The 16768-nt window shown below is 50.5% G+C and overlaps 8 protein-coding genes across 8 annotated transcripts; 5 read left to right on the top strand and 3 right to left on the bottom strand.

Moving 5' to 3' along the window:
- Nucleotides 1–17: 17 nt before the first annotated feature.
- BO94DRAFT_459425 (translation initiation factor eIF2 subunit gamma) lies at nucleotides 18–1690 on the top strand (the record flags this gene model as incomplete). Its single annotated transcript, XM_025607841.1, has 3 exons — nucleotides 18–532; nucleotides 598–1584; nucleotides 1660–1690. The coding sequence occupies 3 exons, from the start codon at nucleotides 18–20 to the stop codon at nucleotides 1688–1690; spliced, it is 1533 nt and encodes a 510-aa protein (XP_025470415.1).
- A 642-nt stretch (nucleotides 1691–2332) lies between these two features.
- On the top strand, nucleotides 2333–4246 carry BO94DRAFT_532582 (zinc metalloprotease). The gene is made up of 5 exons (XM_025611149.1): nucleotides 2333–2415; nucleotides 2524–2706; nucleotides 2773–3519; nucleotides 3585–3777; nucleotides 3837–4246. Exons 1-5 carry the CDS (start codon nucleotides 2401–2403, stop codon nucleotides 4067–4069), a joined length of 1371 nt encoding a protein of 456 aa, XP_025470414.1. The 5' UTR covers nucleotides 2333–2400; the 3' UTR covers nucleotides 4070–4246.
- Nucleotides 4137–5086, bottom strand: BO94DRAFT_532581 (uncharacterized protein). The gene has a single exon (XM_025611148.1). The coding sequence runs from the start codon at nucleotides 4882–4884 to the stop codon at nucleotides 4390–4392; it is 495 nt and encodes a 164-aa protein (XP_025470413.1). The 5' UTR covers nucleotides 4885–5086; the 3' UTR covers nucleotides 4137–4389.
- Nucleotides 5087–5446: 360 nt separating this feature from the next.
- On the top strand, nucleotides 5447–5990 carry BO94DRAFT_532580 (mitochondrial 54S ribosomal protein bL34m). The gene has a single exon (XM_025611147.1). The coding sequence runs from the start codon at nucleotides 5490–5492 to the stop codon at nucleotides 5868–5870; it is 381 nt and encodes a 126-aa protein (XP_025470412.1). The 5' UTR covers nucleotides 5447–5489; the 3' UTR covers nucleotides 5871–5990.
- Nucleotides 5991–6791: 801 nt separating this feature from the next.
- On the bottom strand, nucleotides 6792–10072 carry BO94DRAFT_583024 (putative zinc metalloprotease; the record flags this gene model as incomplete). The annotated part of the gene is made up of 3 exons (XM_025615525.1): nucleotides 6792–6998; nucleotides 7056–9127; nucleotides 9181–10072. 3 exons carry the CDS (start codon nucleotides 10070–10072, stop codon nucleotides 6792–6794), a joined length of 3171 nt encoding a protein of 1056 aa, XP_025470411.1.
- An 840-nt stretch (nucleotides 10073–10912) lies between these two features.
- BO94DRAFT_486970 (uncharacterized protein) lies at nucleotides 10913–13813 on the top strand. Its single transcript, XM_025609023.1, has 4 exons — nucleotides 10913–11222; nucleotides 11298–11793; nucleotides 11851–12874; nucleotides 12924–13813. The coding sequence occupies exons 1-4, from the start codon at nucleotides 11061–11063 to the stop codon at nucleotides 13741–13743; spliced, it is 2502 nt and encodes an 833-aa protein (XP_025470410.1). The 5' UTR covers nucleotides 10913–11060; the 3' UTR covers nucleotides 13744–13813.
- A 131-nt stretch (nucleotides 13814–13944) lies between these two features.
- On the top strand, nucleotides 13945–15705 carry BO94DRAFT_532578 (WD repeat WDR12/YTM1 family ribosome biogenesis protein). Its single transcript, XM_025611146.1, has 2 exons — nucleotides 13945–14137; nucleotides 14219–15705. The coding sequence occupies exons 1-2, from the start codon at nucleotides 14002–14004 to the stop codon at nucleotides 15553–15555; spliced, it is 1473 nt and encodes a 490-aa protein (XP_025470409.1). The 5' UTR covers nucleotides 13945–14001; the 3' UTR covers nucleotides 15556–15705.
- On the bottom strand, nucleotides 15704–16548 carry BO94DRAFT_532577 (mitochondrial 37S ribosomal protein uS13m). Its single transcript, XM_025611145.1, has 4 exons — nucleotides 16469–16548; nucleotides 16362–16406; nucleotides 16046–16312; nucleotides 15704–15916 (listed from the first exon to the last, which is right to left on the bottom strand). Exons 1-4 carry the CDS (start codon nucleotides 16469–16471, stop codon nucleotides 15872–15874), a joined length of 360 nt encoding a protein of 119 aa, XP_025470408.1. The 5' UTR covers nucleotides 16472–16548; the 3' UTR covers nucleotides 15704–15871.
- Between the last annotated feature and the right edge of the window lie 220 nt (nucleotides 16549–16768).

Here is a 16768-nt window from a genome sequence, read left to right as displayed (position 1 = left end):
TCGATTCGCTAGCAATCATGGCTGCCAACGGCGACTTCTCTGACGACGAGTCCCAGCCCGGTTCTCCCATTCTCGAAGCGAACGGTCACGATGACATCGAAGAGCAAGAACCCCTCGACCAGCCTCTGAAGTCTGCAATGAAGAAGGAGGTCCCTCCTCCCCAGCCCAAGCGGCCAGAGCTGCCCGAGCAGCCGGACCCGGAGACGCTGGACCTGTCCACGCTGACCCCCCTGACCCCGGAAATCATCGCGCGCCAGGCCACAATCAACATTGGCACTATCGGTCATGTCGCTCACGGAAAGTCGACGGTTGTTAAAGCTATCTCCGAGGTCCAGACGGTCCGGTTCAAGAACGAGTTGGAGCGGAACATCACGATCAAGCTGGGTTATGCCAACGCCAAGATCTACAAGTGCGACAACCCCGAGTGCCCTCGGCCGACATGCTTCAAGAGTTTCAAGAGTGAGAAGGAGGTCGACCCGCCTTGTGAGAGGGATGGTTGTGCCGGTCGGTACAGGCTGTTGAGACATGTCTCGTATGTTCAACCCGAAGGATGTGTCTAGACGAGTTCATCTATGCTAACTCAGTGGTCTAACTCAGGTTCGTTGACTGCCCCGGTCACGATATTCTCATGAGTACCATGCTGTCAGGTGCCGCCGTCATGGACGCTGCCCTCCTCCTTATTGCCGGAAACGAAAACTGCCCTCAGCCTCAAACGTCCGAGCACTTGGCAGCCATTGAAATCATGAAGCTCAGCCACATCATTATCCTGCAAAATAAGGTGGATTTGATGAGAGAGGATGGTGCTTTGCAACATTACCAGTCGATTTTGAAGTTCATCCGTGGTACGGTCGCCGATGGCTCTCCCATTATCCCCATCTCCGCCCAGCTCAAGTACAACATCGACGCTGTCAATGAATACCTGGTATCGCATATTCCGGTTCCCGTCCGTGATTTCACCGCTTCTCCTCACATGATGGTCATTCGGTCCTTCGATGTGAACAAGCCCGGTGCCGAAATTGAGGAGCTGAAGGGTGGTGTTGCCGGTGGTTCCATCCTGACTGGTGTGCTAAAGTTGGACGATGAAATCGAGATTCGCCCCGGTCTCGTCACCAAGGACGAGAACGGCAAGATTCAGTGCCGTCCCATCTTCTCCCGGGTCATGTCGCTCTTTGCCGAGCACAACGACCTGAAATTTGCCGTCCCCGGTGGTTTGATCGGTGTTGGTACTCGTGTGGACCCTACTCTCTGCCGTGCCGATCGTCTCGTCGGTTTCGTCTTGGGTCACCGTGGACGTCTTCCTGCTATCTACACCGAACTTGAAGTCAACTACTTCTTGCTTCGTCGTCTGCTCGGTGTCAAGACTGCTGATGGCAAGCAGGCCAAGGTTGCCAAGCTTACCAAGAACGAAGTTCTCATGGTTAACATCGGTTCCACGGCTACTGGTGCTAAGGTTGTGGGTGTGAAGGCTGATGCCGCCAAGCTCAGCTTGACCAGCCCAGCTTGTACCGAAATCGGCGAGAAGATCGCCATCAGTCGGAGAATCGAGAAGCACTGGCGTCTCATCGGTTGGGCCAACATTGTTGCGTAAGTTTTACCCCTCACTCCTTTGTCTTTTCTTATACCCCCGCTTCTGAGATTAAGGAGCTAACTTTTCCACAGGGGTAACACCCTTGAGCCTATTCTGAACTAGATGGGTTTATCATTTTTGCTTGGATTGCCGGGCTTGTATCCGCCAAATTACGGCTGACGGAGAGGTCAAGGGGTCTCTGGCACCAAAACTTGGTAGGATCAAGTCACGAATGAAATAGAATGGTTTGCAGTCGCGAAAGGGGGGGGCTCCGTTTACTCCCTGATTAGAGACCACATGGAGCCTAATCGTCGCCTATTCCACCTGTTGATGAGTGCGAAGAACAGGAAGTGGTGCATGTCCGCTGCGATAGCCAGTTGGAAGGTTCGCAGACGCGAGGCGGACAGGCAAGAAGCAGGATGGATAGGCAAGTTGGAGGATAAGGTGGCATGGGTGGAGTTGCGCAGACCACTTCTTTGACGTGTGTTACGACGCTGTTTCGTGGAAAATTCTTCTTATATCTTTTCTGTTCATTATTATTATTCGGTCCGGCTTGCATGGCTCTATGTAGATGCTGTATAGGGGAATGATGATCTCAACGAAATAAAAGTCAGAATTTCTCGATGTCCAATACATTTGGATACTCTACCATGAGTGGAACAATAACCAGTGCCCGTGTTGGTGCTGACTGCCTGGCCTCTGACTAAGGCGCGGCCCAGTCTCCTCTCTTCTTCCGCGGTTCCTCTCTCACTCCCCATTGCTTTGTCTGCAACCAAACAGGCCACATCACAGCAGGCTCCAATACAGGCTGCTGTTGTGCTGCCAGCGTCGCAATGTATATTCTCGAGGTAATGCTTTCCGATCGAGCCCTTCCAACCTAATCGGAGTTCATTCGCTTTTCCCTTCTATAGCTCCAGGAAAGCTCCAGCTAACTCGGATTACCGTGGCCGTTACAGCAACTGGCGCGTCTTCTCGACCGCCCATTCATCCCCTGGAAGAATGTCCTCGTGGGATTCTCCTTGGGTCAGTTTCTCCTAGAAGGCTTTCTGTCTCTTCGCCAGTACAAAGTCCTGCAACGGACCAAGCCCCCGCAAGTGTTGGCAGGTGAAGTATCACAGAAGGTGTTCGATCAGAGTCAGGTAAGTCATTTGTACTGGGCCCTCCAATCAGGGCATACTGACGAGTGGCTCTCTCTGCCCCCTTAGTCTTACGGTCGCGCGAAAGCCAAATTCGGTCTTGTTGCAGGTCTTTACGGTCAAATCCAAAACCTTGCATTCATCTATGGCGACGTTCTCCCCAAACTTTGGGGGCTTAGCGGTCTCCTGTTGGCACAGTACTTTCCTTCTCGGTTCCAGGGCGAAATCTCGCAGACGCTTCTATTCGTCTTCGGTTTCAATTTAATCAGCACGGTTCTCTCTTTGCCGATTTCGTACTACAACACCTTTGTCCTTGAGGAAAAGTTTGGGTTCAACAAGCAGACCTTCGGTCTTTGGGTTTCAGACATGCTCAAGGGACAGATGCTGGGTATCGTGCTTGGAACACCCATTATCAGTGCGGTGCTCAAGATTGTTCAGAAGACAGGCAACTCGTTCTTCTACTACCTATGGCTCTTTGGCGTTTTCCTCCAGATCTTCGCTATAACTATCTACCCGATCGTGATCCTGCCCTTGTTCAATAAATTGTCGCCTCTTGAGCCCGGTGCTATCAAGACCGGTGTCGAGAACCTCGCTAAGAAGCTGAAGTTCCCCCTTCAGGAGCTGCATGTTATTGATGGTAGCAAGCGGAGCGCTCACAGCAACGCCTATTTCTATGGTCTCCCCTGGAAAAAGCACATTGTCATCTATGACACCCTGATTGAAAAGAGCGAGCCTGAGGAAGTGGTTGCAGTCCTGAGTCACGAACTGGGTCACTGGAGTCTCAGCCACACCACAAAGCTATTTGGCATTGCTCAGGTACGTTTGCAGACGCAATAGCATAACAGCCACCACGCAACAATTTGCTGACTTCTGCATTCTAGTTCCACATGTTCTACATCTTTGCGCTCTTCTCTGCATTCGTGAACAACAAGTCCCTGTATCAGTCATTTGGCTTCTATGGTCAACAGCCCATCATGATCGGATTCCTCTTGTTCTCAGATGCGCTCGCGCCGATGGATGCCGTTGTCAAACTTCTGATGAATATTCTCAGCCGCAAATTCGAGTTCGAAGCTGGTATGTCTCCCTGGCATCTTTGGCCTTGTTCATGGTGATATACTAATCAACTCATTTAGACGCATTCGCTGTCGGTCTCGGCTATTCCGAACAGTTGGCGCAGTCCCTTCTCAAGCTGCAGATCCAGAACCTGAGCACTATGGACGCCGACTGGATGTACGCAAGCTACCACTACTCCCACCCTATCCTGTCCGAGAGACTCAAGGCGCTCGGCTGGAAGGGCGGAAAGGTTACCGGCCTTAAGGAGGAGGATAGTGAGACACCAATCAAGGCGTCTGACCGCGAGCTGTGATTGTTAAGATTTGGTTTCGAAAGTTCCCTTATTGTTCTCTGGTACGGTGTTTGGGGACCGGTTGAGGAAAGGCCCGGGCATGGGCTTCGAAGGCCTTTTACTCGTGGATGATTTTTTGAGTTTCTAACAAGTAAAATAAGCAAATCATAATCGTCCTCCAATAAGACAGTTTCGCCTTGAATGCGCCAATGCAGTATGCACGTTGTCTATTTTGTAACCCAAGACAACAACAGAAAAGCAGATCCCATAATAGAGCTGATGCAACCCATTACAAACCCGTATCAGCCAAAGCAAACTTTTCTTTTACTTTCTCTTCAAACTCAAGCGTCCGATTTGGCCTTTGCCCTTTTCTCTGCCAGTCTCCGTTCCTTCTTCTTCCGCTTCCTTTCCTCTTTATCAAGACCTCCAACGGCCTCGGCATCCTGCTCCGGCTCAGCAGCATCCAGTTCCATCTGACCTTCATCATCATCCTCGGCAACGACCTCTTGCAGCTTCTTCGGATCCTCCCACCCGTCATTTCCAGACTGCGCCTCCTCTCCGGCGCTGAGCTTCGCAAGAGCCAGATCCCGACCCAGGACCTCACCAGCCAGTCCAGCCTGGACGCGCTTCAGATTGTGCAAGATAAGATTCGGGGCTGCGGCCGTAGTGCGCGAGGTGGGACCATGTTCGCTGATACCGGCATTGGGCTGGAGTGCGGGGTCTGTGGCGGCGCGATCGAGGTAAGCGGCCAGGAAATCATGTGCGGCGGCTTGGGAGATGGGCTTGGAGGAGAGGATTGTCGTGGGGGGCAGCGGGGAGGGACCCTGGGCGGCCATTGTGGGTATATATGGTTTCTCAAGTTCAGTTGTTGTAGATGTAGAAGTATATGTAAAGTGTCGTGGTCGAAGTGTCGATCTCGATGCTTGTGATTCGGGAATCCCGTTCAGGTGTCAGACAACAAGGCCAGTAATGAAACTATATCATAGAAGCAGAAGAAAGCGCACTCTTCTTCCTTTGAATTGTGCCAATCAAGAGCAGATATGGAGAACTGTAGATGCGGACTTGCATCGCCGGCGGAGAGAAAAAGTCGGAGGTGGTCCGTGCACTGCGGCGCCGGAGTTCAATTTTCAGTCCGCCGTCACTTCCATCTCCTCGCATCTCCATCTCCAGCTTTCCGCGTCGGCGTGGTTCAATTCCGTCTCAACCTCCGGTCCAATCTGCTCGTCACAATGCTGTGCTTCCGGTGCACAGCTCTCCCGACCGCTTTCAAGTCCTATGCGGCTTCGGCAACCAGGTACGTCCGGTCCATGTTCCCATTCAGCATCCAATCAGATGATCAATCACCCAATGGGGGCCTATATACAGGCCCTGGGTATCTGACCACCGGACCGGGCTATTAGAAGAAGAAACAACTATAGCAAATATATTGAGTGATGAATGAATGGCTGACAGACCGGCTTCCAATACTAGACTCTCATCGGCTCCGCTCACACCCGTCGCAACCTCCCTATCTACACCATTCCGAACCCTCTCCTCCACCACCCTCACCTCCCTCCGCGTCTCTAACCAACAACAATACATCCCCTCTCAGAGCCTCACCTCCTCCGCCATCCGCCCCCTGCTCACCACCAACCCCTTCACAACCCAACAGACCCGCTCGTTCTCCGCTAGTGCCTCGTTGGCCGGAAAGCGCGCCACCTATAACCCCTCGCGGAGGGTGCAGAAGCGCCGTCACGGATTCCTAGCTCGGTTGCGGTCACGAGGAGGTCGGAAGATTATCATGCGGAGAAGGGCCAAGGGTCGCAAGTCGCTGAGCTGGTAGATTGGGTGTTTCTGATGCCGGTTGTTGTTGCTGCTGCTGTTGGCTGATTCTGCGTTTAATTTCATGTGTGTGCTGTGTACCATGAACTATTGCCCTTTGTTTTTTTTTTTTTTTTTTTTTGCAAATTTCGTTTACTTGTGGGGAAGCATTGATGACATATCGACCTTGATGGGGTGAGAGGGGTTGGCTGGCTTAGGATACGTCGTATCCTATAGATTGCTCGAACGGATTTGAGTCTGGTTAGGGAGACTTTAACGTTACTGGGGTGGTGGTGGTGGTGCGGGTCAGACTTTATACGATACGCTATCTACTAGTAGCAACAGGACGTTGTCCTACGTGTACCATATACATTCATACATAGATATCATACTGTTGTCATGGGGTTAAGTCCATTGTCCATTGATCTAATGGTTGTTTTTCGAGTCTATTTGATCTTGGCGGGTTTGTTTGTCGAAAACAAGAGCTCCAAAAGCATGGTGCTACGGTTGTGATCTGTTCTTTGGGATGTGCCAGCTATGAATCGGGGTCTGCGGGTAACCCAATCTGGTAGTCTACAAACGTTCGGATATATTTCGGTTCGCCCAGCAATAACATCATGAAGCTTGTCAATGCTTTTAACCACCGCGAATATATAGACATAAAAGGGAAAGGAGGGCATGTAGTCATTTGGAGTACTTCGTATTCACTGCTATACAATTTGATTGTTAGGGCTGTTGTTAAAACAAGGCCACTGAACTCAACAACATATCATTAGTCATTGCGCGTCTGCTTAAAGACATTTCTAACAGTACAGATAGCGGGTCTGCATATTTACTCCCTCAACTTCTCCTGACTGATGATGGTAGTTGGCTTGATCTAGAGGTCATTGAGTCATCGGCCTTGAGAGATTCTTGTCATGTCTAACCGTAGTCATCAAAAACATCACTCATCATCTTCGTCGTCAGACTCTTCATCATCTTCGTCGTCTTCATCCTCTTCATCTTCGGATCCGGTTTCATCCTCATCCTCATCGTCGTCAGACTCCTCGTCCTCATCATCACCACCCTTCAGTCCATAGTCGTCTTCAAACTCCTTGAGTGCCTGCACCTTCGGAGTGAACCCGGATGCCTCGAGGCCTTCCTTGATCGTCTAAGCCAACATTAGTCAATGTTGTAGAAGTTACTGGCGGACCTATAAAATACGTACCTCCTCAAGTACAGTGGCGCACGTAACCACGATGTTCGCTGTAGTGGGGTTGAACAACGGCAGAATGATGTGCTGCAGAGCCTCCTTGACGTCTTCGACGCTAGTGGCGCGTACTTGCTTGAGCACTCTCTCCTTATAGTCGCTGGGCAGGCGTCGCACAACCTGTCGGATAAAACTGCCCGAGGCAGCGTTAGCGATCGTCGCTTGCTCGTTAGCAAAGTTGACAACAATGCTGCTAATCGAGCCCTCCAACATCAGAGGGTCGAAGGGAATGGCCCCAGAAAGATGATCCTCAACGATCTGCTTGCTCGAATCGAAGGCTTTGTGGGCGTTGGGAGAGCGGTATACATCGAAATTGACAAATCCGGTGTCGATGTTGTAGGCAAATGTGGTGCCATAGGCCAGTCCCTTGCCACGGACTGCAACCCAGAGGGGTCCCTCAACCGCATTCATGTATGCGATTGCAACCATCAAGGCAGGAAGTCTCGGGTCATCATACGAATCAAGACCCCGTGCCGTTGCATACGCAAACGATGAATCAATGGTTGGCATAGGGACCACATACGACTCGCCGCCCAACTTCTGACCAGTCTCACTAAGCAATGGTCTCCTGGCCGTGATAGGTTGCAGAGGGGCACTTGCACCCAAGCGTTCGGTGAACGGTTTCCATGCCGACACAGGGTTTTGGAGTTTCTCTAGGTCAGCGATAACAAGAACTCGCATGTTCTCGAAACGGAAGAGTGCATCTCTAATCTCTTCCATGCGCGCAACGACAGACTTCGGCTCCTCTGCCAATTGCTTCTTGATCCGTTTCAGGTAGCGGGCCTTCACCAAAGTGCTCCGAGCACGGACAACAGACTCTGCTGCGTAGTGAACCATCACATGGACAGCCGCAAGCATGTCGTCACCACTGCGCTTGGAATCGGGCACATCGGAAAGCAGTCGACTGGTGATTGCTCGCAGTCGCTCAACATCGAAGATCGAGTTCCAGGAAAGCTCCTGGATCCATGAAATTGCGGTGCGGTATTTCTCAATCTCCACTTGGAACGAGATACGCAGCATCTCGGAGTTGCCTAGGCTTCTAGCCCCTTCCATTGAATAGCCCACCGTGTCCCTTTCTAGCTCAACAACAACTTGTTCGAAGTTAATAGTCTCCCCGCCACGGTTGACAGGTAGGTTGAAGAATGCCTCTGTATACACAGACAAAAGTGGACGGAGCTGTACAGGTACAGCTTGAGCCGAGATGAGGAGGGAGAGCTGAACGAAGCTACTAGGGATATGCTCAAAGTGGATGAACAAAGGCAGATCAGAACCGTCAGCATCCACTAGCTTCTGCGTCTTGTGGGCTGGGCGTCCGGAATCCAGGGCAGCACCAGATCTTGCTGTGGTAGTCTCCACAAAATGGATGGACTCGATCCCGGGAATTTGGAATCTCTCCAACATCTCCTTAGGGATCTCCTTGTCATTCTCGGCTTTCGCTTTTTCCAGTTTGTCAGCCAGCTTCTTCAGGCCGTCCTCACCCAAGCGCTTCTTCTGCTCCGCGACTCTTGCTTCTTCCTCTTTCTTCAATGCATCGGACATCTTCACAGAGGGGACTCCCAGAATGGTGACATGTTTGGCGTCGGAGATCCATCTCTTGATGAAGCTACGCCACTCTCCTTCGCTCCACTTTTCCAACACGTCGTATTCTTTCAAGGTCGCAACATCAAGCATAGTCGACCCGTCCCGTTTTCCGAAAAGGAAATCAGAGATTACGTACTCCGCAAAGGATGAAGCGGAGCTTTCCGTGGAAAACTTCCATGTCCGCCTTTGCCGATCAATGCACTCCTTGATATACCTCATATCGAGTTCTTTCTCCATAGCATCTTTGAGCACTTCGAAGAATCGTTTCTCTACCTGCGCGATTTTCTCCGTCTCCACGCTGGTTAGGGTGAAGCGGATCTCAATGCTGGGATGGTCTTCGGTGGCATAATAGACAGCACTTGCGAGCTGTTCCTTCTCAACCAGGATATTATCCAGGAGAGAGGCAGATGAACCAGCCAGATACAGCAGTGCAACATTGACGGCACCGGCTATGACGAAGTAAGTTCCAGTCCAGAAAAGCAGAATGTTGCGGCAAACTCACTTTGAACAGGGTCAGAACAGTCCGGGCCAAGGAATCTTATCTCTATCTCCCCAAAAGATTCGTCTTCTTCCGGAAATTCCACAGTCTGCACGATGGACTTCTCCAAGGGCGGAGCCTGCTTTGAGTCTACCCACGGCCTCTTGAAAGGCGAGTCGGGACTAGGAATAACATCTAGAATGGTATCTTCAAATTTGTCCAAGGTTTCCAGCATGTTTTCGTGGTCTACCTCGCCTGTGATGATCAAACACAAGTTCTTAGGCTGGTACATTTCACGGTGGAACGCTCGAATCCGCTCCGCTGTGAGGACACGGAGCTGCTCCATCATACCGCCTGTCTCGTAGCGGAAACCTACACCATGTGGGTAAGTCAACCGACGAGCAGTTAGATCGATCAACTCTGCAGAGTTATTCTGTACACCCTGCATCTCCGAGTAGACGACTCCGGCATCGTTTCCAGTGCCATCGATGTGATGCACTTCGGTGTAACACCCCTCATCCGTCAGAGTTGGAGCTATGACATGCTCTAGGTACACGGGTAAGATCTGAGCGAAACCTTCCCAACCAGCCGTGTCCAACGTGTAAGCCGTGTGGTCTGTGGCCGTCCAGGCATTAGTATTCGAGTAAACACGCGTTGCAAGCTTGTCAAGGAATCCCTTGTATCTATAGTTCCGCGAGCCCATGAAACACAAGTGCTCCAATGTATGAGGTGCACCAGAGTCATCGAGGATCTCCGTGGCTAGAACAAAATAACCTGTGACTTTAGGACCCTTTTGGTCGATGACCACTACTCTCATGCCTGTCCTCTCCGATTCATACTGAACGAACTCGCTAGGCGAATAGTCCGGCTTGAACCTCTGGAGCAGCTTGAAATGGCTGTTTTGGCTAGGTGGCATTTTGCTGAATGACCTCTGAAGGTGCGCTTGAATACCAAATCTTGTAATCACTCCCCGTAGCAACAATCTGAAAGATGGTCAGCACTCCATAGAGCAGCGAAATTTATGCTTAGGAACGCAAGTGGACTATTATTCATTTTAGGGAAACTAGCAATGCTTGGGGTTTGGGATGCTGAAGATTAGGAGGGGTAAAGCACCCATTCCATGATTGGAATACCAATAGCAATATAAAGGGCGTTGAAAATTGTAATAATACGACATAATGAAGGTCACGAAGCATGCTGTATGATGGCTAAAATTGTGACAGCCGGTACAAGGCCGGCTGAGGGGTTGGATGTTTGGTAGAGACAACGGCGGAGGGGCAGTCTTTTTTCTTGTTCTTTTTTTATTCATTGTGGTTGAGGACTGGTAGCATAGACTCACATGGATCGAGAAGCGTTTGCCCGAGTCAGGCCTCTCAAGAATATATGAGACAACACGATGGACTCTGCTTGACGCCGGTTATGACAGGTTCAAGAATTTCGTGGGCACACAGTTGGCCGCTGGACGAAGGTGCCCAACTGTAACGGTTCGGAGTGGAGTTTAGTTTCCCGTTTTGATAGAGATCACCATGCCAACACTTCTTCACAGACAGTCAACCCAGGAGCAGTCCCAAAATGCCTTCATAGGACAAAAGGCCGAAGATATTAGCAGTCAATTGAACACACTGACCTGGTCTCACTGTGACCGTGGGGAGAGACGAATTCGTTCGCGGTCTTGCCTATCGCAGCCAAGGCGGTGAGCGGGGCAGTCACATGGCGGTGTTGACAGCTCGCCTTGCTTTTCGATTGCTGGCAGCTGTACTGAAGTCCCCGATGCATCTTTTGGATTGATACCAGACAGGGATTCGACCAACAGGCGCGTGGAATTTCCTTGCCCAACAGCTATCACATCTGCCTTCCTCATCAATCCGCCAAATATCCAGAGACAAGATCTCGTGTTGAGGAAGATGTCCGCCAAGGCATCGGAGCAGGAGATAAGCCAGTCGGTACTTGATTTCGTGACCGACGGTACCTATCCAGAGTCGGAACATCTAATTGCTTCCGACTTTCCAACCTCTTTACTAGTGAAAGAATTGGAGCTGATATCAAAGGCTAGAGAGCAAGTTGAGGTAAGCACTGTCAACTGCAGAACCCCGCATTATACCAGCTTAGAAGATAGTATACTGAATTGTGATATACAATAGGCCGAAATCAGCTTTCTTAGTCGCGAAAACAACTTCGACGCCGACGGGTGGATATCACAAGCAAAACAGCTCCATGCCGACATCGAACGCTCAAGGGTCACTGCGCGGGAGATTGTCGAGCAACATGAGAAAACGCAGCCTTTACAATTGAGGGTGGAAGATGCTTCCGCTAAAGTTGGGTTAATTGAGACCGAAATCGCGTTCAATCAGGCCGTGGCCAGCGCACTGACAGAAGTACAAAAGCTCTGTGGGCAACTTGATGACGGACGGACGGCTATTAGAGAGGGCCGCGTTATGGCTGCCATTGAGACATTGGAGGCTACTGAGCACGCTGTCAAGCAGAGCAGTCACTTTACAAACACGAACGTCTTACATATATTGTTAGAGAATACTGCTGGTCTGCGGAAAGACGTAATGGAAGCTGTCCGTCACAGTTGGAACGGACAATTGCATATTGACAAAAGAGAGGGAAAGCTGGTGATATCTAGGAACAGCGGTAGGATGCCTTGGCGTGGTAGCGTTCTAACGATAATGTTCACTGACAGACTTATAGTTGATTCACTGGAAGAGTCTATCGTGGCTTTGACTCGGCTAGGAATGTTCTCTTCAACCAAAGATCAGTTTCAAAAGGAATTGATGTCTAGGATCATCGATCCGGTCTTGCTGCCCGGAGTTACTGGACGCAGCCACAATCCCCGGGTCTCGGAGTCTTCGATCTGTCTTGAGCCGCAGCCATCAGTGGCTTCGGTTCCTGAGCTTCTTGATCGCATAGTCAACGTGTTGGGGTTCTTGAGGCAATGTCTGCCAGGTTCCATCGCAGACTCCTTCTCGGATATGTCCATTCCCTTGTTGTCGTCCAAGATAATTGAGTACTGGTTATCACCTGCGATCCCAACCGGACTCGAAGGCCTGGGCCAGTTCGAACATATCTTGGATCGTGTCCTCAAATTCACCCAATCCATAGAGGGTTTTGGCTGGCACGGCCAAGAAGAACTCAATTCTTGGGTTAATCAGGCCCCGCGCCTCTGGCTGGCTAGACGACGGGTTGACTCGTTGGACCAGGTCCGCAGAATTCTCGCTGCATCCCAAGGTATCACACAAAAAGTAGAAAGGGTTGAAGTCGAGAAGGTCTCCAAGAGCGACGAAGCCTTGCTGGAGAATGCTACCCCTGATGACTGGGATGCTGGTTGGGAAGACGACAACGAAAGCGGTTCCAAAGGGAAGCAGTCTGCTACTCCCGACGATGAAGAAGACATGAGCGCCTGGGGTCTGGATGACGACGATACCGAAGAACATGACATGAAATCAAAACAAAGTATAACCACGACATCCGCGGATGATGATGATGCTGGAGATGCCTGGGGCTGGGGAGACGAGGATGAAGAACAACATGCCGAAGAATCACAGTCCAGGGTACCGGTTATAACCGGGGCTGCCAGTGGCAAGGAAGTAACTCATCATGCCTCTCCACGAGAGGTTACTTTGAAGGAAAAGTATACTATAACAGACATTCCAAACTCTATCATAGGGATTGTTAAGCAACAAGTCACGGATTTCGATTCCATATCCCAGCCTGCGTAAGACTTCCCTTTACATCCTCACCATCACAATGCTAATACATTGCAGACATGCCCACTCGCGTGTGGTTTCCTCTGGAACAGGACTTCTTGCGCTTCCAACTCTGATACTGGCAATGTTCAAGGCTACGGCCTCGACGTTCTACGGTCTCAAATTAAACGCTGGACAAATGTACCTTTATAATGATAGCTTGTATCTCGCTGACCAAGTGCATAATATCGCAGAGGATTATCAGCTCACGAGGCTTCATGCAGATATTGACGCACTTGAAAAATATGGCAAATTGGCCTACAGCAAGGAGATGCAGACCCAACGCACAATTGTCACGGACCTTCTCGATGGGGCACAAGGCTTTAGCCAGTGCTCAGAACAACCATTCCTTGGCGAATGCGAGAATGCGATCAGCGCGACTGTGGACAGGATCCGGGACGTTTTCAAGGAATGGCAGCCAATCCTGTCACATTCCGCGCTTCTTCAATCAGTTGGCTCGTTGGTCTCGACTGTTATCAGCAAGATTATCATTGAGATCGAGGATCTGGGTGACATCTCAGAACCACAGTCCCAGCGACTCGTGTCTTTCTGCAACCAAGTGTCCCAGTTGGAAGATTTGTTCATTCCGGAGGCATTGGGAGACACTGAACGCTCGCCCATGACAGCTGTCTATGTGCAGAACTGGCTAAAATTCCAGTATTTAATCAATATCCTGGAAAGCTCTCTGGCCGACATCAAGTTCCTTTGGCTGGAAGGTGAACTGCGTTTGGAGTTTTCGCCAGAAGAAGTGGTCGATCTGATTGAAGCACTTTTCGCCGAATCCGACCATCGGCGAAAGGCTATCGCAGATATCCGAAGAGCATCCCGAGGCCAATGATCATTTATCAAACAAGCTGTATATAGTATTTGAAATATAGCAATTCCACCCTTTCTGCGATCTGTCTGACGCGTAGATTGGCTTTGTCTATGGGACTTCTTATCGCGTGGTGTTGCCGCGGGGAATCTCCGCGCTTTGCACCTGTGGCCGCATCGGCCGCCGTATTTTTTTCCTCACTCGGTGGAGTTTTCTCAACTGCGACTTGATGCGCTTTTGATCACGCTTTTTATATCCCCAATAATTTCTTGCAGTGCCATTATGAACGGTGTTCATGATTCAACTTCTGCTGCGGCCTCGTCCCAGTCCGCGCAGAGGCAGGTGCGTGTGCAGCTCATTAGCAAGCAAGAAGATATTGCGCTGCCTGAGAACACCGGCCCCATCTTGGTTCCTACAGGTAAGATTGCTTTGCGACAGATTACTGTTGGTCTGCTTTGGATATACATACGTGCTCACTAATTCTTGTAATATATTGTAGGCCTACGGAGATATGCGCTTTCCACCTTAGTGAACAATCTCTTGGCCAACGACAAGCCGGTGCCATTCGAGTTTTTGATCAACGGCGCATTCCTTCGAACTTCGATCGATGAATATCTGACGGCCAATGGCATATCTGCGGAAACCACTCTGGAGATCGAGTACATACGGGCGTTGATTCCCCCGCTGCACATTGCCTCATTCGAGCATGATGACTGGGTCGGCTCGGTGGATGTGCTCTCTGCGACCTCGCCTGCCGCCTCTTGGGCTTCTGCAGTCGTTTCTCCAGGTCAGGAAAGGATTCTTTCGGGAAGCTATGATGGTTTGCTTCGTGTATGGAATATGTCATCTCAGATTGTTGCGACTTCACCGTCTCCAGCCGATGGAGGGCACAGTGCATCCATCAAAGCTGCCAAGTTCGTCTCACCGAATGCGATCGTATCAGCGGGCATCGATCGTACCGTACGACTGTGGAAATATACCGAAAGCGAGGATGGCTTTTCTGGAAAGATCTCGCCCCAGATCGAGCTATACGGGCACAAATCTGCTATCAATTCATTGGCTGTGCATGCACCCTCGAACCGTATTCTATCCGCCTCGTCCGACCACAGCATAGGTTTCTGGTCGACAAAGAAGTCAGATGCCCCAGCTGCTCCTGAAAGTCTGCTGCCGTCTGCCGCTTCACGAAGCTCCAAGCGGAGAAAATTGAGCACGTCTGTCAGCATCCCGCAACGCGGTCCGCTTGCGCTGCTGTCATCCCATACCGCTCCGGTATCATCTGCGATTTTTGACACGAACGACTCGACTGTTGGTTACTCTACTTCGTGGGATCATTCCCTGCGTACATGGGACCTGGTCACCGCCGCCTTAGTGGACACCAGAACGACATCTCATTCGTTGCTATGTCTCGAGCATCTCCCCGAGCATCACCTCCTCGCGACAGGAACTTCCGCTCGTCACATCACCCTCATCGATCCTCGTACATCAGCAACGACTATTTCTGCCATGACCCTGAGAGGCCACACCAATGCCGTGGTTTCCCTGTCCCGCGATCCTAACAGTAGCTACGGCCTCATCAGTGGCAGTCATGACGGCACGTGTCGGATCTGGGATATGCGGTCTACCAAGACGGATAAGGACGGTGTGGTTGGTGAGAGTGTGTACTCGATTACCCGGAAAAGTTTGGAAGAGCAGGGCAAGGCGGATGTCAAGCGTGTTGGCGGAGAAGGAGTCAAGGTCTTCAGTGTGTGCTGGGACCGATCGGTTGGCATTGTCAGTGCGGGCGAGGACAAGAGGATCCAGATCAACCGGGGAGAGGGCGTGTTATCTTCCGCTTAAGAGGAATTGTACTTACGGTTTTGGCGTTATGAAAAGTTCGGTTCTGGCTTTTGTTGAACAAGCCACTTGTATGAGCTGGTGTTTCCATTTCTACCTGCAATATATCATTAATTGCTTCAAACCCAAGTAACACGGCATTATTATATCTCTTCGATCAGATGTTTCATTGTCTACATAAAATACATCTCGGGGGAAGAGATCATCAAGCCAGGACACTAGAGTACAAGAACAAAATTTAACGCCATTCCATGCCCCTACTAAAACGAAATCGGACGCAAGACCCGCTGGGGGCAATAATAGAACCATCATTTCAATCTTACACTCTTCTCTCCATGCGGTTGAGCTTAACAGCGGTTTTGATCTGAAATAAATGTCAGTATATTATCTCGTTTTGTATCATCTCTTGTAACCAGATCCACCAGTGGGTATATGGAATCAACCCTTTCCGCCGCGGCATGCATAAAGCAACAATATCAGGGAATAAACCAACCTGGCTCCTCGTCCGCTGTCCCCGAACGGGCAAACCGAGCGCATGACGCCGACCGCGGTAAGTACCCGTCTCCTTCAGTCGCTTGATATTATCAAGGTATTGTCTCCGGAGGTCGTTCTCAATCTTCATGTCGGACAAGGCGGCCGTGATATCAAGGACCTGCTTGTTTCCCAAATCTCCAACCTTGCATGTTGGGTGAATGTGAAAGCGGGCAAGTAGGCGGGTCGAAGTAAGATTACCGATGCCGAAGAAGGACTCGAGCGATTTCTGGTTTCAGTCAGACCGAGGGTTGAGGAAAGCGTTCGGAGCTGCTTGCCTTGACGAGGTTTCGCTCGGGGAAGTTCACGCCTAGAATGAAGACCTGACTGCTTGTGAGCCTGTGGCCTTGATACCCATATCATGACTGGTGACATTGATACATACCATCTTGATCGATCCTGTGCGTTGGGTTGTTGGAAAAGTATGGGTATTTCTTCAATTGCCTATGCACTGCGCTACCCTACTATCAACCGCCGCAGTTGAAGCGCGGAAGAAATTAACCAGTAACAATGTTTCTCCGGGAAATTAAATGTAATTTTCATTTACAATTACCCATAATACAAGTCTTATGTCTCATTTGCGGCAATTTGCGCGGAGATTTTCAATTTCTAAGCACCAAATTACGCATGCGCTAACCTCCAACCGGTTATGGTGGTCTTGGCACCTCCGCAGTAATGCAAGCTG

Source organism: Aspergillus sclerotioniger, assembly GCF_003184525.1.
Source record: "Aspergillus sclerotioniger CBS 115572 chromosome Unknown BO94scaffold_6, whole genome shotgun sequence".
NCBI classification, from domain to species: domain Eukaryota; kingdom Fungi; phylum Ascomycota; class Eurotiomycetes; order Eurotiales; family Aspergillaceae; genus Aspergillus; species Aspergillus sclerotioniger.
This window is presented reverse-complemented; position numbering and strand designations above follow the sequence as displayed.